General features: G+C 39.4%; 1 protein-coding gene across 1 annotated transcript in view; it reads left to right on the top strand.

Moving 5' to 3' along the window:
- LOC126183641 (uncharacterized) overlaps positions 1-27,508 on the top strand; it is a 449,828-nt gene that overhangs the window by 392,673 nt on the left and 29,647 nt on the right. Inside the window, exon 13 of the mRNA XM_049925781.1 lies at positions 11,987-12,127. Within this exon, the coding sequence (XP_049781738.1) occupies positions 11,987-12,127 (141 nt within the window). The remainder of the gene's footprint in view (positions 1-11,986; positions 12,128-27,508) is intronic.

Below are 27,508 nucleotides of genomic sequence, written 5' to 3'. Positions count from 1 at the left end.
TCATTATGTTGGAGTATTCCACTTAACTGGACAATTTTTTTCAAATTTTTGTGGAATATGCAATGACGTGATAATGTTATGTTACTCTACAGCACCACAGTCACACACTGCATTGTCAAAGTGTCTTATGTCATAAGTTTTGTTAATTTTTGCTGAGATTTTGCAGATTATGCTGCAATGCTATTGAATTACATATTTTTGTCGATACAGCAATGTATTGGTTTTAACACACACATTGTGACTAGTAATATAGGACTAACATGGATTTGGTAAAATTATAGTAATTTAGCCACACACCACATTATAAAATTATTATACAGCTGATTCCTGAAAGAATAGGGGGTGGATCTCGGTCCACACATGGTCAAATACCTGTTGCCATGGGTAGGAGAAGTAGGTCTTTTTTAGGATAAATCCAGACAACAGGTTCCACTGCCTAAAGAGTATCTCCAGTAGTTTAAGAAATAGTGAAACAACCACTCACAAGACATATTTTTTAACACTTCAAATATCACACATACCAAATGTCACAAAGAAAAACAAACCATTGGAAAGAATGACATGGGGCATTTCACAGACTTAACAATCTTCTATCAAAACATGCAGTCAATAAAAAATAAAATACAGCTATTAGAAGTTGAGCTCCAATCTTTGAACTGCACAGTAGTTTGTGTTACTCAGCACTGCTGTAGACACACAGAAATCCAACATGTAGTATTATCACTGAATGAAATGGCAAACTCTTACTGCCTGACTGCTTCAAGGGGTGGAGAATCATGCATTTATATCAGAAAAGGAACACAGTTCAAATCAAGACATGACCTCAGTACAGTAAATGAAGAGAAATAATTTGAAATATCAGCTATTGAACTAACAGAAATTAATCATTTTTTGTGTGTATAGATCTCCCAGTGGTAGTGTGGACACTTTTTTCAATAAATTAACAGAAGTTCTAGATAAAGTCTCAAAACAAACGTCAGAATAATTCTGTGTGGGGGCATTAACATCAACACTAATATCATAAATGAATCCAGCAGCACCCTCATAAATATCCTTCAAAGTTTTGGCATGCCCCTATTGGTCAATAGTGCAACAAGGGTTACTACAATGACTTCATCAGTAATTGACCATGTGGCCACAAATATGGACAAGGAAAAATGTGATGTAGCTGTAAAAGATCTTGGACTATCAGACCATCTCTGTCAAATAACAACAGTAAACTCAGGCAGGCATTTAATCATTCCCTAAACTACAAGCCTACAAATTACATCTATCAGAAATCAAAATATGAGGTTTTTCAAAAGAACTAGCAAAACAAAGCTGGTATGCAGTGTATAAGGAAACCAATGTGAATAAGAAATTCTCTAAATTCTCCATATTATTTAAATTGAACTTTGAAAAGGCATTTCGAAAATTATGCATGTCTGTATCAACATCACAGAAAAACAAATGGATAACAGCAGGTATTAAGAAGTCCTCCAAAACACTTCAGTTCCATGAAAAAGAGTCACAATGGTCCAGAATTCTTAAATTTGTGTCATAGATACAAAAATATCTATAGGAAGGTGGTGATTGTTGCAAAAAAGTCATTTAATGACAAAATAATATTTAATGCAGAGAATAAAAGCAAAGCAGTCTGGGATGTTATAAAATAGGAAATGGGGAGAGGCAAAGAAACACATGACATACTGCTAAGGGAGGGGGATAAGGTAATAAATGATCCACAACACTTAGCAAACTATGTAAATGAGCATTTTTCAAGTACTGCAGAAAATTTACAGCAAAAATTCCCCAAAACAAATATAACACCTGTAAACAATGTTGCACTAAATACAATGATTTTCTTCCAACCACAGAGAATGAAGTCAATAAAACTGTTCAAAAACTAAAAAATAAAAAGTCAGTAGGCTAAGATGAAGTACCAATTGGTCTACTAAAACAATGCATAGAGATTATACAAGGACCCTTAACAAATATAATAAATGAATCCTTCACATCAGGGACATTTTCAGAGCAGTTAAAACAGGCAAGAGTTGTACCTCTGCTTAAGAAAGGTAATGCAGAAGACATAGAAAATTACCAGCCCATTTCCCTGATCTCACCATTCTCCAAAATAATAGAAGCAATTATGAAAGACAGATTAATGAATTACCTGAATAAATACAATCTTTTAAGTGACTCACAGTTTGGTTTCCGAAGTGGCAAAAACATGGAGTCAGCCATTGTAGAATTCACAAAAGTTGTACTTGATGCTCTTGATAAAGATGAGTGTGTCACAGGCATATTTTTGGATCTTTCTAAGGCCTTTGATACAGTCAACCACAAGATTCTATCAAATAAATTAGAAGCATTAGGAACAAGAGGGGTAGCTAATGACTGGTTTCAATCATATCTAGCAGATATGGTACAAAGAGTAGAGATAACACATACTTCAAATAAATTCAAACATTTAGTAAAACACTTATCAGGACCAAAATACATTAATATAGGAGTTCCGCAAGGTAGCATATTAGGCCCAATACTACTCCTGATATACATCAATGACTTTCCCAGTAGTGTTACTCATGGTGAAAAAATTCTCTTCGCTGATGACAGCAATATTATAGTCACTGAGAAAACACAAGAACTCCTTGCCAAGAAAGCAAATGAAACTCTCAAGGAAGTTTATGATTGGTCAATAAGCAATAAAGTGACATTGAACATAAAGAAAACTAAAGCCATGAATTTCAGTTTGAAGAGGGAAAATGACAATGTTAAATTAAATATAGATGGCACCTCTATAGACTGCGTAACAAATGCAAAATTTCTAGGAATGAATACTGATTCTCAGTTGAAGTGGTGTGGACACACAAAGCTACTTGCAAACAGAATGTCATCAGCATGTTATGCCCTTAGAATCCTATCATCAGGGTGTAACATGCAGTGTCTTTTAGTTACATATTATTCATATGTACACTCAGTTCTTAGCTATGGCATTCTTGTTTGGGGAACAAACACACAAAATGTGAACACGGTTTTCAAACTCCAGAAAAGCACCATAAGAATAATAATCAAAAATACTAGTCGAGCTCATTGTGAAGATCTGTTCAAAACACTGGGGATTTTAACTGCATCTTGTGAATACATTTACCAGTCAGTTGTACACATCAAAAATAACATTTGTAATTACTGCGCAAACAGATCTGTCCATAACCATGGAACAACTTATATTTACCAAGAAAAAAAGAACATAAAATTCAAAACAGCATTTTCTACCAAGGAATAAAACTGTACAATAAATTACCAAAAGAGATGAAAGAAATGTGTGTGTGTGTGTGTGTGTGTGTGTGTGTGTGTGTGTGTGTGTGTGTGTGTGTGTGTGTGTGTGTCTCTGACATTTTGCAGAATACGCCATCCCATCATTAATTGATACATGCACTGTGATGTCAGTGCATCTTACCTCATAAATTATGATAACATTTACCACCATTTTTTAAGTAGGAAAACTCTGGAGCTGGGGCTTCTCTCACTACAGATTACAGACCTCGAATGACAAAACTTTCACAGTTAAAATAATGAGAAATTTATATTATTATTATTATTATTATTATTATTATTATTATTATTATTATTTGTAGCAGATACCCACACCCTGATTTGCAACAACCTTGTCTGTCTCACTACAGTGCACAGGCCTCAAATGACACTGCCCATACATTTGCTGTAGTTTTAAAGTGTGAGGAGGGGAATGGGAAGATTTAATCTTATGGGTTTTAGTGTTGTAGGACTGCAGGAACCAATGATGCACACTATACCACATGTAATAAACACTATTTTATTACTTGGAAGCACACATATACAGTTAAATACATTCTTGGTCATTCTCTACGTGTGTAAACTTTCACGTGCAGCCACAGACTGCCAGAAAGAGCTTGGCAAAACAAAGATATTACACATGACTTGGTCAATAGTCGCCACATTAGCCCCCACCCCCTCCTAAAGTGTGGAGCACAAAACATAAATATTGGGGCATACGTGTAAAGGAAACACTCAGGGGGGAGGGAGAGGGTGTTTAAACCAAAACTGTACCTTACATTACATTAGTAATGAAGTCTTCAAGCCAGCGAGGTGGGTGGATGGTCCTGCCTGAGTGGGTGAATCCTCGTACAGCAGTCGAGGGATCCAGGGAGGGGACTGTCGGTTGTGAGGAGCCGGGGTAGCAGACCTGAATGCCTGTTGCAGTATGTAGTACTTTTGCCATGGATGGGTCAGTACCAACAGGCAAGGGGACAGACTGGAGAAGGTGAATGTGGGTTAAGTTGTCATTGGTGGAGCTGGCTCGTTCATAAAAGATACATACATTATCTGGCTGCATAACAAAAAACACTTTAGGACCACAAATAAAACCTGTGTTGACATTCACTACCACTCCCGTATACGGGTTGACAGGATCTCCACAAGAGTCATTGGCGGCAACATCACCCATTCCGAGGTTGGCCGCTGATACGTCACTGAATCCTAACGGGGGAGAGGCAGGGGGGCTGCCTGTAGGAGGGGGAGTCATCACACACATCACTCTGTATGGGGATGTCACATGCACCTGTAGCACTGTCACACACACCTGTAGCGCTGTCTCACGATTGGGAGTGGGTAACATCACAAGTGCGGGAATGGGCGTCACTCATCTGCAGACTGTTGGTAGATGCCTCGTGTGAGGCGAGTGTAGTGGGGGATCGTGGCTGACTGGGTGGGGTATTGAGCAGTTCTCCCAGAGACCATGCGAGTTTGAGGTGGCAGACAGATACCGTTTGAGGTGTGCCATTCATGAGCACCTCAAACGTGTCGGTACGCCATGATACGACTCTGTGCGGGCCCGAGTATGGAGGTCTGAGTGCCGGTCGAACAGTGTCATAGCACACCATGACATGAGTGCACAATGCCAAGTCCTTATGCAGAAATACAACAGGGAGTGAATGCAGTCAAGGTGGAGGCACACGAATGTTAGCGATTAACTCCTTAACATGCCCGACGAATGTCGAGTCGCAGCTTTGATCTGGAGGGAGTGAAGGATCGACTAGCTGTGCTGGGAGTGTGAGGGGTTCTCTGTACAGTACTTCTGCGAGGGATGCACCAAGGTCCTCTTTGTAAGCGGCCTGAAGGCCTAACATTACCCATGGTAAGGCGTCGACCCACTCACCTCCAAGGCACATCAGGGAAGCTTTAAGTATTCGGTGCCAGCGTTCGACAAGCCCATTGCTCTGGGGGTGGTATGCTGTAGTCCTAAATCATTTCACCCCACACAGTTCACAAAGCTGTTGGAAGAGGGCAGACTCGAATTAGTGGCACTGGTCAGTGGTGATAGAAACTGGGCAGCTCAAGGGCGAGATCCACATTAATAAAAGGGCTCGGGCTACTGCATCGGCTGTGATAGTAGTGAGAGGAATTCCCTCTACCTAGCAGGTAAACCTGTCAATGGCAGACAGTATGTAATGGAAGGGGCCCAAGGGAGGTAAGGGCCTGACAATATCGATGTGTATGTGCTGGAATCTTCTTTTTGCCACATCGAACGTAACCAAGGGGAGCTGTGCATGACTACTTTTGCGCGCTGGCAAGTCACACGCATTCGTGCCCAACTGCGACATTGTTTTATCACCCCGGGCCAAACTAAACACTCACATACCAGATGTGTGGTGGCATGAATGCCAGGGTGTGCCAAGTCATGGATACTATTAAAAACATCCCGGCAGAGAGGTGCCGGAATTACTGGATGTATGTGTCCTGTTGAAATGTCGCACAAGATGGGTGATGAAAACCCAGGAAGCATCCTTAACTCTAGTTTGAGTCCTGTTTTAACATCAGAGCACAATGTGGTGAGTTCAGTATCCTCTGTCTACAATTTAGGGAGTTCACTGAGGTCCAGTTGTGAAGATAAAACCGACACACGAGATAGAAAATCGGCGACGACATTGTCTGCCCCTCTGACATAACGTATGTCATTCATAAACTGACATATGAGGTCCATATGATGAAAACGTCTCGGGGACGAGTCCTTGCCTGGGTTACGGAAAGCGTATATCAATGGCTCGTGGTCGGTAAATACCGGCGACCTTCGATATCGTCCTGGAAATATTTGATAGCAGCATAGATAGCAAACAGTTCCCGGTCGAAGGTCGACCATTTACATTGGGAAGTGGACAGTTTGTGGGAGAAAAATCTGAGATGCCGTACCACAGAACCCACGGATTGCTGAACTACCGCCCCCACTGCTGTATCACTCGTGTCTGTAGTAAGCGAGATGGGAGCATCAGGAATGGGGTGAGCGAACGTAATGGCTGTCTGTAAGGCTGACTTTAGGTTATCGAATGCACAACGCACATCTGGAGTCCACGTGACCGCCCGAGACCCTGAAGTGTTTTTTTCTGTGAGATCATTCGTCAGTGGGTCTTGTATTTCAGCGGTGTGGGGGATGTGTTTGCAGTAGTAATTTACCATTCCAAGGAAGCAGTGGAGGCCCTGAAAATCTTTAGGCAAAGGCACCGTACTAATTGCCTCAACCCATTCGGGTACGGGGCGGATGCCGTCGGCAGGAACCCTGTGGCCCAGAAAAGTGACACTAGTGTAGCGGAGTTGTGACTTAGCATTGTTCACTGTGACACCATTTGCTTTTAATAGTTGGAACACTGTATTTAAATGGAATTTATGTTCCTCGAGGGAGGAAGAAAAAATTAACAAGTCGTCCAGGTAGGCATATGCGAAGTCCAGTTTCCTGACCAACGAGTCGATGAACTGTTGCCACGTCTGTGCAGCATTTTTAAGGCCAAACGACATAAACAAATTCTCAAACAACCCAAATGGGGTGATGATAGCGGTTTTTTCAACATCCTCCAGTGCCATTGGCAGTTGGTGATACACCTTGTGACAGTTGATTACACTGAAAATTCGTGCCCCGTGCAGTTGGGAAGCAAAGTCTTGAATATTTGGGATGGGATAATTATCTAGAATTGTTCTAGTGTTAAGTGCCCAATAATCACCGCAGAGGCGGAAAGTGTCATCTTTCTTGGGCACCAAATGAATGGGTGACAACCAACTACTAGAAGAAGGGCGAATAGTCTTATTATCTAAAAGTTCCTGAATAACAGCTTTGGCATGTTTACGTTTTTCCGGATTCAAACGCCTAGCCTTTGCACATACTGTATTGATTCTGTGGACAGTACCGTTGTTGATCGCGAACACTGATAGGGATGATGGGCCTGCACCCGATGCACTACAACTAACCTGTAATGCACACGCTTGTGTATGCCAGGCTGGTGGGTCAGCAGCTGTGGTGGTGATCCAGTAGTAGTCCTTGTCGTAGAGCTTGGTGGGGTACTTGGTTGTGTGGCGGGCACAGCTTCTGTCTGGCAGTAGAAACGTCACATGGCATCAGCGGCAGGTGCGAGGAATCAGTGCAGGGGTTGGGGCTGTGGCCATGTGTGACAGCTGGGTGACCTACTTAGAAGTGTCCATGAGCTTGGCTTGCGCGGCGGCGATGCGTAGGCGGAGGGCTTCATTGCTGTCTCAAAGTTCGTCATTGTGTGATCTAAGAGAGAGCACTGCAACAACAGTTTCAGCTGGCTTACACAATAGAGTGGCGCTCTCATATGAGAGGGAAGAGATACCTGAACTGGTGGTACTGTCTATTGAGCTAATGGTTAGTGTACCTCGTTGTAGGTTGGGTGACAGTGCACAGGCTAAGAGAAAATCTACCCTGTGCACAGGTTCGTCCACCTCTGCGATAACGAAAGTCCACTGGAATGGGGTGTTAACTTCCTGCAGTTTAAGGCTTAAATTAGTTATTCCATGACATTGAATCAGGGACTTATTGGCAGCTCAAAGCAGGGGGCAAGGCTGACACTCGAATTCAATACTTGCGGACAAAGGTATCACACTAACTTCGGCCCCCGTGTCGACTAGAAATGAAAGGTGCATCTTTCACATACAAGCGTCTTTGTGCATGGGGTGAAGCAGTATTAAGTGACAGGCATCTGAGCTGTGCAACGCGATCCGTAGCACCTGAATTTGGTCACGTTATTAGTTTGGGAACGTACATGGAGAACGACTCTTCTTAACCGTGTCGCCAGAATGGAAATAACACCAACTGGGATGGCATGTGGTGTCATTCGTCATGCTAGCTGAGGTCAAAGTGGCAGTGGAGGGGGGGGGGGGGGGCTCTTGTTTGCAGGTTCCTCCGGTGGCGGCGTTGCAGTAGTACTGATGTGTGAGGAGTTACGGCGGAGGCTGCCAGGTGGTGTTGGGTCCGCTCACATGCATGGAGTGAGTTGTGCGCACTCTGTACCACACAATGGAAGCTGCAGCACAGGTGTGCCAACCTCTGAGGCCGCAGTATGCGGGGCAAGCAGAATGTTGTATACCTGGTCTGCGATCTTCAGATTGGCATCTAGTGGGGCTGAAGTCACATGGAGAAGTTGAATTTGAGCTTCCGGAGGAAGTTTGAGCAACGAGATGGACCAAAGTGTAACATCTGGCATGTGATGTGTGTCTATCATGGTGTGGAGATGACGCCAGAGCTGTGACGGGGATCTGGAACCCAGCGATTCGTGACTGATGAGGCGGATAGCTTCCTCTGTCGATGTGGACAGTCGCTCGAGGATGGTGCATCGGGAAAATGCATATTTGTTCGTAGTGAGAGGCGAAGCCACAATATAGCAGATCAGGTCCAGTTCTTCATGGAGGTGACAGAGTAGGCAAAGGAAATTCGAATTGTTGTCAGCGACGCCGTATAGCTGCAGGACATGGTCAACCAAGGCAAACCATGTGTGTGGGTGGTCGTTGCGAAGGGGTGGTAGCTTTGGCCAATGGATGGGGAAGTATCAACATAACTGTTTATTAGAAACTGTCACTCCCTGTCCATAGTTCTGCAGCCTAATTGGCTTGGGTGCAGTAGCAGTGTACCGGCTTCCAACACTGTCAGTGGCATGCGGCAAGGTAGGCACGGCTGGCTCGACCTCGGTCGAGAAATCAGCAAATCGTGTGCTTGATGAAGTAATGCCAACAGGCGTAGAATGGACCGGCACAGTAGAGTTGACCGTAGTCGATCAATGTGCAGAGAATGATGGAGTACGGTTTCCAGGCCTTTCCCCTACAGGTGCATTAAAAATTTTAAAATCACCTAATGTTTGTTGAACACATGCGGTAGATGCGGCAGGAATGGCATGTGCCACTGGAAACACTCGTAAAGTGGACGCAGGTAGTGGGGGGGGGGGGGGGGGGGGGGGGGGGGGATGGGGGGGCTGGTGCAAGCTGTAGGGTTCCGGGATAGACATGAAATTTCCCGTCTTGGGCGTGCGGCTCGATTTGTGCCACCACTGATTCGGGTGGAAAGTTCACACTGGCACTTGAGACACCCGCAAACATAGTCACTGGGGTTTGAGCACATTGTGTCGGCCGTTGTTGAGCACTCGGAACATGTGGAAAGTTCATACTCGACGTAAAATATTCCTATTCAAAGTTTTGTGCATGAAAAACATTCTATTGGTATGGAACACTGCCACACAACTGCTGACTTACGTACGATAATGGAAAGTTGTTGTTCATACCTGATGCCGGTACGTGTGGCAATGGCAATGCAGAAGCACTGTCCTGTTGTGAATTGCTAGTAGGTGTGTTTCGAAACTGCATTGAACTATTACAAACACACGGTGGATAATTGGAAAACCCTGCCAAAGCGTCCATTGGGAAACTTAGTTGGCATGTGTGCGGTGTGGTGGGTGGCAAGTGATCCATTGTGTACTGCTCGATGGTACAAAAGTTCGTTGTAGCACTTGCAAACAAAATTCGTGGTCACCAGTATGGGTTTTAGTGTTGTAGGACTGCAGGCTCCAATGATGCACAGTACACCACATGTAATAAACACTATTTTATTACTCGGAAGCACACATATACAGTTAAATACATTCTTGGTCACTCTCTATGTGTGTAAACTTTCGCGCGCGGCCACAGACTGCCACAAAGAGCTTGGCAAAACAAAGATATTACACACAACTTGGTCAATAGTCACCACAATCTTATTGAGGAGGGAGATAGGATGTGGTGGAGGACTCTGGGGGATGAGGGTCCCAAGAGGAGGGTAGGGGGTGGGGTTGGTGACATTGAATGTACCATACTAAATTGCCTCAGCCATCACCTGACACCCCTCTCAAGGTCGAGTGTAAGCTGATACTCCCCTTATCAGTGACCCTGAAAACTATACCAAGGTCATCTCATATGCTCACTAGATAAATACTACAGTGCATATGGAAAAGCTCTCCCAACATCTGACATAGGAACTTCTGACCTGCAGTGATTAATAAAGGCAATGATTCAAAGCACCAGTCTATGGGCAGAGTAAGCAACACTTGTTGTGTCTCTTTCAAAGCCACCATCCTGCCATTTGCTTTCAGATGATCAACACCACCACAACAACAACAACACAAGTGATTTTAAACAAAAAGAAATAAAATATACCGTCCATGCTGCCTCCACCTGATCCTGATAGCCTGCAGTGTGCATAATTACTCTATGTGACACAATTATGCTATGGTCTGCAAAGCAAATAGTTCATAAGAAGTTCATAGTTCATCATCTGTCTCTTTCACCCCTATACTCATTAATTATATTTAATAATGTGTGTCAGACTTGCATTGAGCGTCTAGGTAGGGATTAATAAGGCATTTCTCCAGCATGACTAATAAAATTAGTGTTGCTATATGATTACAATCAGAAAACTCTTTATCTTATCCTTAGATTGTATGTGCATGCCTTTTCCACCTACTGGTTTCAACCAACATCCAGCATTTGTCTCACTCCACAATTTTTACACACCACACTTCCCTTCATTACCAAAGTGACGATTCATTCATGTCTCAAGTTGTGTCCTATAACTGATCCCCTCTTTCAGCAATGTTGTGTCATAAATTTCTTTTTCATCAGTTTGATTCTGTACCTCTTCATTATTTACTCGATCTAACCATCTAATCTTCAACAGTCTTCAGTAGCAATATATTTCAAGATCTCTCTTCTTTGTTTAATTAATTAATTAATTAATTAATTATTTCATCATGTTCCATAGATCCCATGAAGGAGGAGAACCTTCAGGGGTGCAGAAGAAGTCACAGCATACAACAACAAAAGACAAGGAAATTGTAGAAACTTAAGATTCATAATGCAGTAGCCATAAATTAGTATTATACTGCTTAATGCTGTTCATGCTTCTGTCACAACAGAGGCTGCTCCCAAGGGCATAACTCATAGTACTAACCTTCTTGATTACTTTATCTGAATGTTGAGTTCATTTTAACTTGTATTGTTCTTATTTATTCAAGTCAGAAGCAAATACAACACAATTAATAACAAAAGACAGAAAGACTTACTAAGCTACACTACTGTTGCTCAATATCTTGCAACATCAATTGTGCTCAAAGTCACAAGTAGAAGATCTACTTCTGTGCAAATGCAGGGCATAATTGACTGACCAGTAGGTGTTCCATCATGTGTTCTTCTCTGCAGTCACAGCTGGTATCCACAGGGAAGTGTCATTTCCGGAGGTTACTCCTGGATCTTCCAACTTCACATCAAAGGTGGCTGAATGACCTCTACCTGGTCCAATTCTATTCATGCCCAGGTGGGAGGGTTTCTGAAGGGGATGGCCAGGTTGAATCTTCTCAAGTTGAGAGATCCAAAGTTTCCTCCTTGCTGTAGCTGCTGCTGTTTGCATCATTGAAGTGGTCATCATGAAATGTTTTCTGGGCCTCAACCTCAGAGTTTTTGTGATAAGCCTGATTAGTTCTCTATGCATTGGCAGATACTTCATGAAGGTTACTTGGTGGCATAGGCCTGTGAGCTGGTAGAGTATTAACCCAAAGAATTTTACACACTGTGCTTCATTCAGGGTAAGACCATCAATGACTAATTCTGGTGATTTAGTAGCAATATAGTTGTGACTGACAGTGGTTTTTTCTGATATTTTCAGATTTCTGAAGATGTCCATGGATCCTGAAGCAATAAACTTAACAGCCATAAACATAGTGCAGTCCATGGATTCTGTTCTGTCATTACCATCACAAGCAGCTTTTGATGCTGCACACAGACTGGTTCAAGAGTTCATGAGCAAGTGAGTACCTCATTCATAACGTAAAGCAGTACTCTTACTACCCCATTTCTTGCAGCAGCAAACGGAAACTATAATTTATATGATATTGCAGTGTTTATGTTGTTAAGAAGAATTAAGATATGTTACTTTGGACATTTATGCAAGCCATTATGAAATACAGGAAATGTATTTGCAGTTGTGAATATAAATAACCATCAGCTGTATAATGGAATGACAACAATGAAAATTTGTGCCAGACTGGGACTCGAACCTGGATTTCCCGCTTTACATGAGCACCCATGTTAACCACTTTTGACACAGTATCCAGGCATAATTCACAGCCAGACCCAAATTTCCGTATGTCAGCATTCCTGTGTCACAACCCATATTTGTACACATATTATGTAATTCCCATACAGGCAATGACATTTCAATTGAAAGTCACTGCCATATATTGGCAGATAAATATGATATTGCAGTGCCTGTGTTGTTAAGAAGTACCATGCATGTGCAAAGGAACAGACTCTGCAGCAACTACAGCCATTATGAAACATGTAAAATGTATGAAATGTCCTCCCCTGTATGGGAATTAATAATGTGTGTACGAGTACAGGTTGTCGCACAGGTACTCCAAGATATGGAAGTTTTGGTCTGGCTGTAAGTCATGCACAGACAGCCAAAGCGGATAAGGTGACCACTAGCATAAAGCAGGAAATCCGGGTTCAAGTCCCAATGTAGCACAATTTGCATTGTTGTCATCCCTTATACAGCTAATGGTTGTTTGTATTCACAACTATGAACACATTTCATTATTATAATTTATTTTTATTTAAAAACTAAATCTTCATTATTAAATCTAATTTTCTGTGACTGCATATCATTACAATTGTGTCCAAAAATTAAGCATAATCAAGAAGTGGGACGGCTTTTCCTGGGTTGGATATCACAAAGGCTAAAAAAAAGATCAAACATAATCAGAGTACAAAGCAGAGCCTATATAATTAGCGAGATTCTGAAACAAAAATTACACATTTAACAAAGGTGCTCAACTAGTCTTTTGTTTCAATATATTGTTTTGGAAATGCATTGGCATGATTTTTAGGGTGAACATGTTGCAAAATTTAACTAAAATTTGTCCAGTTTTGTTAATTTATGAACTAAGTAATTTCCAACTGTGATCCTGTATTTCTTTTTTTCAGCTAACAGAGCATTATAGTCATTTATCTGTGTCTGAACCAGATTTTGTGGAATTATAGACACTGTTTCCAGGTTCTATTAGCTGTCTCTTCATCTCTTCTATTGTCTTCATTGGCTACCATATGGCATTTATCAATGAAAATATTTTGCTAGCATACTTTATAGCAATTGTAATTAATATTTCAGTTGCAATCTGGGTAGGCTATTTCTTTGACACTGGCAGTATTTTTGAAGATTTGTTTATCCATTTACTTTTGAAGAATCTATGGTTGCCAAAACCCATTTCATTTTCATTTGAAAATCTTGTTTCTTGTAATTGCTTGAATATTTTACTCTTTTGAGGTTTTCTTTGGGTTATGTAATATTCCTGTTCATAAGAGTCAATTTATCTTCAGTATTCTAAAAAACTTTGTTTTTGGATCTCCATTCCTCACTGTTATGTGTCATTCCAGACTTCCAGAACCCAAATCTCTGTTATCAACAACAGTGGATTGATTACCGTATTTACTCGAATCTAAGCCGCACTTTTTTTCCGGTTTTTGTAATCCAAAAAGCCGCCTGCAAAAAAAAAAAAAAAAGAAAAAAGGTGGAAGATGAGCTATTTTCTCCGTCCCGAGTTTCGACCACTGCATTTTCATACATTATCCAACGAAGTACATACAAATTCCGTATTGTTCATCTTCGAATGTAGCATCATTTCAATGTACTATGAAAATCCGACTGGCAAGACTGTTTGGGATGTTTGTCAATATGACCAACTCTACATTCTGAATTTTTTCCTACCTGTGAGAAGAGATGGTTGCTAATAGGAACTTTTATGTATTGTGAATCACATGCAGTATTCTCTTCACCATAAGAATAATATGAATATAAACATTTTGCCAAGTATTGTTTCGTGTTTGCTGCTATCTCATTTAAATCCTGTCTGCCTAATAAACTACGAAACTAGAGTGAGACAATAGCAAACGCGGAAGAATGTACATATCATGTCATATTTATATTCGTATTATTCTTATGCCTAATAGTGGTACTGTCAGAAATGAAGCACGGCAATTGACTAGATTTTTAAATCTAAGATGACTCTGCAGGATGTAATGTACTAAAGAGGCATCTGCAAAGATTTTCAAATGGAGAAAAATTTTCGCTAAACTCTCATTCAGAACATCATCTATCATACGCAATCTATTATTTGGTTCTTGTTGATCATTATCGAAGAAAGCAGCAGTGTAAGTAACAACAAATAGCAGTCTCTTGCCATTGTTTCACTAATGAGACGATTCCTCTCTTTTGTTTTTTAATTGTAAGCAGCGGTAGCGTGCACAAAAGCAAGCTATGTCACGAGCGGCGACAGGTCGTAAACACACATTATCAGAAGGCGGCAAACAATGCATCACACAGTACAGTAATGCATTTTCAGCTTAGAGTGATGCAAACACCTATAACAAAGAGAACGGCACTTATCACATCAAAGAAAAATAAGCAATCAATTCAAACCAGACAAAGCACGTGAAAAAGGAAGGGTACCCGTATAAATATGGACGGAGCGCCTGACGCATAGCAATGGCTACCTGGCAAAGCTTAACTGCTAAGCCTATGACTCGAACCAAACTACTGTAGCTGTATCGTCATTCATTCGACCTAAATTGTTTCTCATATTACAATGGACCAACTTTGTTTCGATTTGGAGGTGCGGCCTAAAACTTTTCTCTCCCCTTGAATTTCGAGTCTCAAATTTCAGGTGCGGCTTAGATTTGGGAAAATTTTTTTCCTTGATTTCAAGTCTCATTTTTCAGGTGCGGCTTAGATTCGAGTGCGGCTTAGATTTGAGTAAATATGGTACCTCAATGAGTACTGAAGTGATCTCTGCCATGCTTCATTATTCTTGATTCTCAGTGGTTTGGATCAAAGTTCAACTTTAGTACTGAAGCAGTTAGTTCCATGACATATTGTCCTAACTGCACCTTTGCTGAGCAGGCACTGATGACATGCTACTCACTGTAACATGGGTTTAGGTAAACAATGAAATGGTTCTTCCAGCTTTCCACTGAGCTCCTTATGCCACAAAAGGCACTGGTCAGTTTTGCCTGCACACTATAATAGATAGGGGCCCTCAGAGAATGCTATCAGCTGGACTGCCAGCCTTTGGTTTCTTTAAAATGTTTTCTGCATATGACTACTACAGCAGTATATTTGTTGAAGGACATTGTGATGGTTCCAACTTGGCTGTTGCTTACAGATTGGCTGTTGCTTACAGATATTTAACATATTAATTTTGTGGTATTAGCCAAAAGCAGCCTCACAGGCCATTCTCAAGTGCTGCAGGTGCCAACATGTAATATATTTGAGTATTTAGCAGTGGACATGGCAGTTTCCAAAGCAAGCACATATACATGTTAGCATCAAATTTAAAACAGAATATTCACTGAACAGGACAATAGTTTCTATGATGGCCACTACTATATTCAGAAAAACATTCTGTTTTAAATTTGATGCCTTCACATATAGGTGCTCACTTTCAGAAATGCCATGTCTGCTGCTAAGTAATCAAACACATGGGGCAGATGCAGACATGGAAACATTGCAAGAAATGCGTGCTTGGGGATAAATGCAGATGTTAGTCAGGCAGACTGTTACTTTATTTGACTATGAATGGAACGTTTGCAAATCCTCAATATGTTTCAAGTGTCAGTTGTGGTCAGGGCAGTGTTCTGTGTAGTTGTGAATGAATTATGTCAGAGCTAAATGAATTCGAATATGGGCAAACTGTCGGTGCTCATATGGTGGGTACTTCCATAGCCAAGGAAGTGGATGTGTTTGATGTTTCAAGAGGTACTGTATTGAAGATTTATAATGCATACAGGGAAAGCAGAAGAACATCATGTGTTATGTTACAATGCCAATGAAAGTGTGTGTTGTGTGACCATGACAGATGGTCATTTAAGAGGATTGTGACAGAAATAAAGAGGATAGCAGCTGCAGAAGTCACATCAGAAATGAAATCATACTCATGAACTCTGGTAGCACTAAATCAAACCAAAGGGAGGTCCATAGGCTGGGAATTGATAGATGGGCTGGAATTCCAAAAGCACTGATCAGTGATGCAAATGCCCATAAAAGGACAATGTGGTGCCAAAACCATAAAACCTGGACTATGGAGCAGTGGAAGCAAGTCATTTGGTCATATGAGTCTTGTTTCATCCAGTTTCCAACTTCTGCTCCAGTTTACATTCCAAGAGTGAGACATAGCAGGGGTTCAGTGATGATTTAGGCAGCCATATCATGATGCTGAATTGGTCTGTCATTATTCTTCAAGGTAGCATTACTGTCATTGATTGTGTGACCATTTTAGCTGATTAGGTCAATACCATGGTACAACATTTGTTCCACAATGGTACTGCTGTGTTCCAAAATGACAGAGCCTCTGTTCAAACAGCTTGCATCATCCAGGACTAGTTTTATGAGAATGAGAATGAATTGTTGCAACTCCCCTGGCCTTCACAGTCACCAGATCTCAATATTATTGACCATTTATGGTCTACTTTGGAGAGAAGGGTATGTGGTCATCATCCACTCCATCATCATTACCTGAACTTGCTGCTATTTTGCAGGAAGAATGGTATAAAATCCTCTTGTAGAATGTACAGGACTTGTATTCATCCATTTCTAGATGAATGCTGTAATGTCAACACTTTTTCTACACTCTATTACAGCTGGTAATATGTTATTATTTGTGTTTCCATACGTCAGTCCACTCCATGTATATCCCTGTATATTATGAGACGTTAGCACCTACAGTGCTTGAGAATGGCCTGTATGGCTGATATTGGCCAATCATGTAAAATTAAATAAATTAAATATGTGTAAACAACAGCCAGGTGGAGCCACTACAATGTCCTTCTTTAGATTAGATTAGATTAGATTAGATTAGATTAATACTAGTTCCATGGATCATGAATACGATATTTCGTAATGATGTGGAACGAGTCAAATTTTCCAATACATGACATAATTAAGTTAATTTAACAACATACTTAAGTTAATATAACAACTTTTTCATTTTTTGTGTTTTTTATTTTTATTTATTTTTTTGATTTTTTATTTTTTTAATATATATATATATATCTCTAAAAATTCCTCTATGGAGTAGAAGGAGTTGTCATTCAGAAATTCTTTTAATTTCTTCTTAAATACTTGTTGGTTATCTGTCAGACTTTTGATACTATTTGGTAAGTGACCAAAGACTTTAGTGCCAGTATAATTCACCCCTTTCTGTGCCAAATTTAGATTTAATCTTGAATAGTGAAGATCATCCTTTCTCCTAGTATTGTAGTTATGCACACTGCTATTACTTTTGAACTGGGTTTGGTTGTTAATAACAAATTTCATAAGAGAGTATATATACTGAGAAGCTACTGTGAATATCCCTAGATCCTTAAATAAATGTCTGCAGGATGATCTTGGGTGGACTCCAGCTATTATTCTGATTACATGCTTTTGTGCAATAAATACTTTATTCCTCAGTGATGAATTACCCCAAAATATGATGCCATATGAAAGCAACAAGTGAAAATAGGCGTAGCAAGCTAATTTACTAAGATGTTTATCACCAAAATTTGCAATGATCCTTATTGCATAAGTAGCTGAACTCAAACATTTCAGTAGATCATCAATGTGTTTCTTGCAATTTAATCTCTCATCAATGGACACACCTAAAAATTTTGAATATTCTACCTTAGCGATATGCTTCTGATTAAGGTCTATATTTATTAATGGCGTCATACCATTCACTGTACAGAACTGTATGTACTGTGTCTTATCAAAATTCAGTGAGAGTCCGTTTACAAGGAACCACTTAGTAATTTTCTGAAAGACAGTATTGACAATTTCATCAGTTAATTCTTGTTTGTCAGGTGTGATTACTATACTTGTATCATCAGCAAAGAGAACTAACTTTGCCTCTTCATGAATATAGAATGGCAAGTCATTAATATATATTAAGAACAACAAAGGACCCAAGACTGACCCTTGTGGAACCCCATTCTTGATAGTTCCCAAGTTTGAGGAATGTGCTGATCTTTGCATATTATGAGAAGTACTTATTTCAACTTTCTGCACTCTTCCAGTTAGGTACGAATTAAACCATTTGTGCACTGTCCCACTCATGCCACAATACTTGAGCTTGTCTAGCAGAATTTCATGATTTACACAATCAAAAGCCTTTGAGAGATCACAAAAAATCCCAATGGGTGGTGTTCGGTTATTCAGATCATTCAAAATTTTATTGGTGAAAGCATATATGGCATTTTCTGTTGAAAAACCTTTCTGGAAACCAAACTGACATTTTGTTAATACTTCATTGTTGCAGATATGTGAAGCTACTCTTGAATACATTACTTTCTCAAAAATTTTGGATAAAGCTGTTAGAAGGGAGATTGGACGGTAATTGTTGACATCAGATCTATCCCCCTTTTTATGCAAAGGTATAACAATAGCATATTTCAGTCTATCAGGGAAAATGCCCTGTTCCAGAGAGCTATTACACAGGTGGCTGAGAATCTTACTTATCTGTTGAGAACAAGCTTTTAGTATTTTGCTGGAAATGCCATCAATTCCATGTGAGTTTTTGCTTTTAAGCAAGTTTATTATTTTCTTAATTTCAGAGGGAGAAGTGGGTGAGATTTCAATTCTATCAAATTGCATAGGTATGGCCTCTTCCATTAACAGCCTAGCATCTTCTAATGAACACCTGGATCCTACTATATCCACAACATTTAGAAAATGATTATTAAAAATATTTTCAACTTCTGACTTTTTGTTCGTAAAGTTTTCATTCAATTTGATGGTAATACTGTCTTCCTGTGCTCTTGGTTGACCTGTTTCTCTTTTAATAATATTCCAAATTGTTTTAATTTTATTATCAGAGTTGCTGATTTCAGACATGATACACATACTTCTGGAGTTTTTAATAACTTTTCTTAATATAACACAGTAGTTTTTATAATGTTTGATAGTTACTGGGTCACTACTCTTTCTTGCTGTCAGATACATCTCCCTTTTCCGGTTACAAGATATTTTTATACCCTTAGTAAGCCATGGTTTGTTACAAGGTTTCTTACAAGTATATTTAACTATTTTCTTGGGGAAGCAGTTTTCAAATGCATTTATAAAAATGTCATGAAATAAATTATATTTTAAATTGGCATCAGGTTCACGGTACACCTCATCCCAGTCTAACTGCTGTAGGCTTTCCCTGAAATTTGCAATTGTTAAATCGTTGACTGAATGTACTACTTTGGAGGACTGTTAAGTATTGCTGAACGGAGCTATGTCATATATTGTAACTAGCTGTGCACCATGATCAGAAAGACCATTCTCAACAGTCTGAGCATTTATCTGGTTAAACTTATCTTGGTCTATAAAGAAGTTATCTATCAGTGAGCTGCTATCCTTTACCACCTGAGTAGGAAAATCAATAACGGGTGTCAAATTGAAAGAACCGAGTAATACTTCAAGGTCATTTTTCCTATTACCCTCTTTCAGAGAATCTACATTGAAGTCCCCACAAATAATAATTTGCTTCCCCCTGTCTGACAGATAGCACAACAAGGAGTCCAAATTTTTCAGAAATAGATGAAAATTTCCTGATGGGGACCTATATGCAGTTACAATTACAAATGTCCCTTTATTTAATTTGAGCTCACAGTCACATGCTTCTATATGTTTCTCTACACAAAACTTTTTTGTTTCTATACTTTTTGCACAATGATAACTTTTGACATATATGACAACTCCTCCTTTCTCCATATTTTCTCTCATTACATGTGCAGAGAGCTTATATCCACTTACATTTACCTTATCCATATCAGTAACAATGTGATGCTCAGACAGGCACAGTATATCTGTTTCATCCTCAGCTTCTAAATCTTCTAAACAAACCAGAAGCTCATCTATTTTATTCTTTAAACTCCCAATATTTTGATGAAATATACTTACATTATTTTTAATTATACTTTTATGAGAACCTTTCCTTATTCTAACATTTGCAGTACCCTCCTGTCTGAGTTTCTCATTGTGCTTAGGCCTAGTTGCTATACCAGTGGTCACATGGTGTTCAGAGAGGCAGATTATGTCAACTGGGTTGGGTGACTTTAATTCATCAATGCAATTACCTAGGACTGAGATACAACTTGGTGGAGATCAAATTTATGGTGATTGGTGAAAATTTATAATTGACAGCTGTGATTGGTGATCCAATGTGCTAGAATTTTGCTGTTTAATTTCTTTCCTAAACTGAAGATTTGTTTCAATCCTGACCTCTCGTAGAATTTGACATCTTTCTGTCTTACCTATCCTAAAAAAGGTGCTGCTCCAACACCTGTAACCACTGGTATTTTACCATTCATGGCAGTGCCTCCCCCCCTTAAATTTCCTGCTATTACCCCAGCCAGTTTCCCCTTCCCTTTCCTGTTGAGATGTAGGCCGTGCCTGGTATAGTCCCACCTACTGAGAGAATCAACAGGAACCACACCAATATGAGCCCCCGCACCCGACCCAAGCAGCCGTTCCAACTCCAAATTAACTCTCCCAACAGAAGAGTTCAAATGAGGCCGGTCATGGCGTCTCAGGACAGATACAAATTCAACATTGGTGTGTCTCGATGCTGACGCAATCTTTACCAGGTCACACTCTATACTGTACCCAGGATCTCTGTCGATGCTGTTCCCTGACCCTCCCACAATAACCACGGTGTCTTCCCTGGTAAATCCTTTACAGAGTGAACCTAAATCCTCTGTCACCTGATCCAGACTAGCACTTGGTTTGAAAAAATTTGTGACCTGGTTATGATGGGTTATTCCTCCAGCTCCTCTTTGCAAGATGCGGCCATGAGCATGTGACTGGTATAACAGAGCAGAGGTTTTTTTAACACCACAGTGCTCTAATAGGCATGGTGCTTTTAGAGGTGGTGTGCTGTAGCCTTTGAACTTATTTAGCCAGCCAGTTATGTGGGGAACCCATAGCTTAATGTGGTTCTGAACTATGGTGTAACTCAGTATTTTCACACTTAAAAACACACACAGAGGTGAAAGAAATGATAAGTGACAGGTAAAATGCCTAGAATTGACTTGGGATCAAACTCAACACTGAAGGATTTGCAGTTTGGCACTTTACCACTGTGGGACCAAACCACTATAATAGCATGATTATTATTATTATTATTATTAGTAGTAGTAGTAGTAGTAGTAGTAGTAGTAGTAGTAGTAGCACCAGTAGTAGTAGTAGTAGTAGTAGTAGTTGTTGTTGTTGTTGTTGTTTTTTTACATTATAATTTCTATTGTTTGGAAATTTATAGTTCAATATTTTCTTATTTTGACTTCATTTCTTTAACAAGCTCTTTTATTTATTATAACACATTCTATAACTTCTCATGATTGACACAAGGATCAAATTTAATAACACTGAAATAAATAAATTTGATGTCACCAGATACATAGATTATTCAAAGGTTCTTTGAAGATATATTTGATGTTCACACTTACAGCCACACCTTAGAATCAGTCTATTACACATAGCATAGTTCTTTGTTTGCTCCATTAAGGCAAATAAAAGTGATTATCCAAACCATGTCATTTTGTTGTGAAGCTGAAACTGCCCTTTCTTTTAAAAAACTCGAGCAGACTGTTAGCAATGTTAAAATTCTACATTAACACAAAACTGCACAAATAAGTTATGGATGCAAGACAGACCAATATACCTGATTGTTACCTGCTGCATAGGTAATTTCCAAGATCACTTCCAGGCGATATATATCATGACTATCATGGAGCAAGATACTAATTTTGTTTACAGCACTGACAATGATGGTTGAGCATGCAACTGTCATGACATCAGAAATCCATTTTGTTCACAGCATTGTCAATAACAACAACAACAAAATACACAGCAAAGTAACTGACAGTAATTTAACTTACCTTACTCATGATCCAGATCTTCTTCATCAACGGTTCCACATTTTGTGTATGCAGCAAATAGCAATCCTGTTTTGCTGGAGTTGGGTTACACTCTAGCTATATCTTTCACTAGGTTTGACACATGTCTCTCTGTAACACTCCATGCAATTTTTAAGATCATGATTCGGCACTAAATGAAATCTAAATCACTTTCCACAGTGCACAATCTTGGAATTAACTCCCACCAGGTAAGGGAGGTGCAAGTTAACACTGCACCGGCTTCAGTTCACTCATCTGTAAAATGCTGCTGACAAGGTTCACTATTACAAGACTTTCTGTTATCAATGCTGTAAACAAAAGCAATAACTAATCGATATCTGCCACCATGAGTGTTGCACGTTCGACATATGAAGGGCTTATTTCAATAGTGGTACAAGTCTATTTTTGTTGATTTTTGAGATACAGAGTCCTAAATTTAAATGAGCACTGAAAAATCTGCAGTCAAGATACTAAAAATATTCAAGTATATGACTTGTTGCTAGAGATGAACCTTTCTTTCTATTTGTTTGGATGATTTCAGCAGCATTATATGCAGAAAAGTGGAGGTAATGGAGTTGAACCACTATTGAAATAAAATAAATTGAACGTTGTAGATAAACCTGATAATTCTTTTATTGCAAATAATTTTATTACAGTTTTAATGTACACCTTCTTATTAAATTCACATGTATAATCAAACTACACAGTCAGATATGTTTCAGGTCAATTGGTTTCTGTACAACTAAGGATTACATACTTCTTCTTCTTCTTCTTCTTCTTCTTCTTCTTCATGGTCCAGACATCTGTCTTCTGTTTGTAGAACAAGGAAATTACTATATTTGATAGCTAGAATATAAGGGAGCAAATCAAGCATATTCTGCATTTTCTTTTTCAGCACTTTTCTCGTGTGTGGGTAAAGTTCTGAAATTGCAATAGTATCATGTGCATGTGGTCCCCCTCTACCATGTTTGGGAGCAAGGTTTAGGACATCTAAGTCAATGTCATCATTCAGTGTTTGCTTGTAGAGCATTTTGTACTGCTGCTGCCTCTCAAAATGCATCCATTTTATTTTCAGCCAATTACATTGAACATACTCCTCATTTTGCTTCCTTCTTACCACTGCATTTTGTAACTGTTTGAGTGCTAAAAAGTCAGAATGCTTCAGTTCTGTGCATACAAATTTATTGTTTCTGCCAGTTTTCCTAATTGTTTCAAAAATATCATCTGGGGAAAACAGAAATTCTTTCTCATTTAATTGTTTTTCTATCTGGGCAAAATCCCTGTCATTTGGCAAGTATGAGTGACCTGGGAGCAAAAACTTTAAATCAATGATGTTGACATGAAATTGAGGAGATTGTGTCACTTTCATTAGTGTTAGGGCAATATTTATGTTCCTTTTTTGCCCACCACATGTCACTGTATGAAACCACCTGTTTTTGAGAAGTGACACACTTTTCAATATGTTTCAATAAACAGGTGCCAATTTCCTGTGAACCCCTTGATCCAGATGTTTCATCCCAAAAATACATCTGGATTTTGCCATCAGTTGAATTATGGCATCCAAAATTATACATGTACATGTTTCTTTTGTAGTACAATATCGATGTTGTCAGTTTAGGAAATGCAAGTGGTTTTTGCAGGTCAAAGGTAAACACAAATATCTGGGAATCTGCCTCTTTACTAGATGCTGTGTCTGTAGCCATTGCTGTTCTTGCAGCTTCTGCCCTCCTAAGGTGAAGTTCCTTTTCAGTTTGAAGCTTTCTTTTTTCTTTTGCATTGGTAGCAGTGTCCATTTCAAAGCTCAGTTTGTCACAAAATGAGCATGTGTCTTTATGTGCTGGTTGAAATGACAGGTTGAAGTCTTTGTTAAGGATTTTTGGATAGATGTGCACCCCCCACAATTTCTTTATTCTGAGATATGCATTTATCTTTGTGCAAATCATACATTGTGGCCACACACAGCTTAGGATTTAAAAATCTTTTGTGGGGATTATCCTTGCTTGCATAATGGCTCTCAGAAAGTTGAAAGCTTCTTGTGTGTTCCTTTACATTATTGATCAGACCTTCCGGTACAGAGAATTTGTTCTGATGTTTGCCCCTTCCACCAAGGTGTGGTGTACCTACTTCCTTGCTTTTTGTTAAAAGCCTAGAGAGTCATCCATTTGAAATGTCAAAAGTATTCAAGAAAAACTTCTTTCATACTATTGCACAGTCTCTGTTGACATGTAATCAATATTCATAAATACAGCTTTTCTGAGAACCAGAGCCATCTCTTGGTCATCGACAATAAACTGAATGATATGTGCATAACCATTCAGATAACTATTTTGGTGATTAATATCACCCATTGCCCAGAAATTGTCAAATAACATCTTCCTCTCATCATCTGAAATTTTACTGAAACATTTACCTGCAGTCCAGATTGCAAAATGTTTCTGGAGGAATTATTTTACCAGTTGCTGTGATGTATAACTCTCCAGTGTTCCTTTTCTTTTTTCGAATATTCTTTTCATATGTGTCAGTTTTCCTTGAATCCTTCTTGCTTTGAGTACGCTTCCTTTTTGTCTGCATATATGTGGCTGCAATGTTTGCACAGGCATCAGTAACAGTGTCTCCTGTTTTGTCATTTTTTGCACTTTCATTGGAAGTTTCATTGTCATCAGTACTGGTATATAGATAGAAAGTAACACAAGTTATGATTCATACAGCACCAGATGATTGAAAACATATGTATATGTGAAATACATTAAGATGGACACCCTCATTTTCTATTGTTATTGTCAACGTAACCTTCATTCTCGCATATTCCTTTTTTGGAACAAAATGTCTATAATGCCAAGAGAAAAGTAAATAAATTCTTTTTACCTGCAATCATTTGAAAATATGGATCATCAATTGTATCACAGTCATTTGATAATGCTCCTGAATCCATCATCTTCGCAAGAAATAGTAACGTGCTGCAATGCACAAAAGCACACGGACTTGTACCACTACTGAAATAAATTCCTGCTGGTTTTCTCTAATGCATCAGCATTGAGGTGCACTTTGTTGGTGGCAGGATGAAGCTTGAGGTGTCCTGCTATGCAAATAAAATATGGATCATCAATTGTATCACAGTCATTTGATAATGCTCCTGAATCCATAATCTTCGCAAGAAATAGTAACGTGCTGCAATGCACAAAAGCACACGGACTTGTACCACTACTGAAATAAATTCCTGCTGGTTTTCTCTAATGCATCAGCATTGAGGTGCACTCTGTTGGTGGCAGGATGAAGCTTGAGGTGTCCTGCTATGCAAATAAATTAAAAATAACTTGTGTGAGTACAGACGTGAGGATAACCCCATTTTTTTGAAAAGTGGACTTATACAACTATTGAAATAAGCCCTTCATATATTGCTTGCAAGTGATCTTGGCAATAACCCTGACATCCCATGAGTCATGTGACAGTCTGGTTAAAGAAAAAATAAACAGCAGTGGTTCACAGCTTATGGGCAATGTACCAATGTGGTGCAAATTTAGGCTCATTTCTGTTGTAAAAGCTCAACTATCAATCAGAATTTTAATGTGATGAGCTGTGACTTCAATTATTGATTGGGATCCCTGTTCTGGAGTGATTCCAGCTGAAGATATCATTTATTCTGGCTAAGTAAGGTGATTGACCTTCATCTGTAATATGACAGATTATAATTTTCATACCATCTATGTTTGTTTCGCCACAACATGACTGAAATATATTATTGTGCATCCATTTTGATGATGTGAAACTTCTATGTGTCTCACACACGGCTCACATGATTCATTTCCATCCCTGTAGGCACAAAATATTTACTAGGTAGAAGGAAAATGATATCAGATCACATTACAACATGATGTAATGTACAAACATAAACATCTTCTGTGATTATCTTGTCGTTTCATGTAGTTCACATCCAAATCTCTTCAAAATCATTACTATTTTATGACATAATCAATATTTGCAGTGTCTTCAGAATAGGCTCAACTCTTCTTACATGAAACACTTGCTTTTGTGGTCAGGTTTGAGGGCACTCATACCAGGGAGCAAGCCCCCTTCCTCCCTCTCCCAATAGCTCTCAGGGAAAGAAAAAAAAGTGTACTGCAGTCAGGTGTTTTTCTTTCAGGAATATGATTTAAAAGTCAGTATTATGCAGATTTTTAATAGATTTTCATCTTTTTTTTATAACTACTTACTAGTCACCATTCATCTTCCACAACATTAAAAATATTGCATATGCCCGGGTCTACGCCACCCCACTCCCCCACCCCCCACCCCCCTACAAACTATTGTATGGGTGCCCTTGACCAGATGCCCTCCCTAATGACTCACTGGTACCTTACACTAAGGTTTCAGTGGAAACAATGTCATTTACACCATTTGTAAGTAATCCATGTAAGTACTGAGATGTGTTTGTCTACGTTAAGCAGCTTTTGTGGCACATTTCTGAGCTTAATGTGAGGAATAAATCCAGCACAAGAGTTCTGCCCAACTATCACATATCTGTGTCTCATAAGATAGTATCATATAATAGCGGATGAAGGCAATTTCAGACAAAGGCCGTGGCCTATCATCCTCCCTTAAGGCCATTCCACCTACAATCTTGTCTCCACTGCCAATTTTCCCCACATGAACTACAGCCACCTCCAGCACTCTAATTGACGATATCTTTGTAGATATGAGTAGAGGTAATCATACCACAGTAGAAAAAGTCATAAATGGTCTCTGATCATGATGGGCAAATACTCACCGTGAACAACTTTAGTACACATCAGAGTAATGCTGGTGCTAAATGGAAAACTATTAGAAACATGAATGAAGAAAATATTAAAGAGTTCAAATTACACCAGGAGATTGACTGGAGGTATGTTTATCTTGTAGGTGATGCTAATACAAAATTCAATTTATTTACTGATGAAGTACCAGGTATATCTAAAAGCAAGCCATTAAAGGCCTACAGTAATGAAGTAAGTGTAATATTTGCTCACATTTGCAACTCTTTGTGAAGGAGCTGTTCCAGAGAGGATGAGGATGGGTTGGGGGTTGAGTTGTTTAGGGAAGAGACCAAACAGCAAGGTCATCAGTCTCATCAGATTAGGGAAGGATGGGGAAGGAAGTCGGCCATGCCCTTTCAAAGGAACCATCCCAGCATTTGCCTGGAGCGATTTAGGGAAATCACAGAAAACCTAAATCAGGATGGCCG

This window comes from Schistocerca cancellata, chromosome 4 (assembly GCF_023864275.1).
Source record: "Schistocerca cancellata isolate TAMUIC-IGC-003103 chromosome 4, iqSchCanc2.1, whole genome shotgun sequence".
In the NCBI taxonomy this organism is placed as follows: domain Eukaryota; kingdom Metazoa; phylum Arthropoda; class Insecta; order Orthoptera; family Acrididae; genus Schistocerca; species Schistocerca cancellata.
Note: the sequence above shows the minus strand (reverse complement) of the source record. Positions and strands in the feature narration are given on the sequence as shown.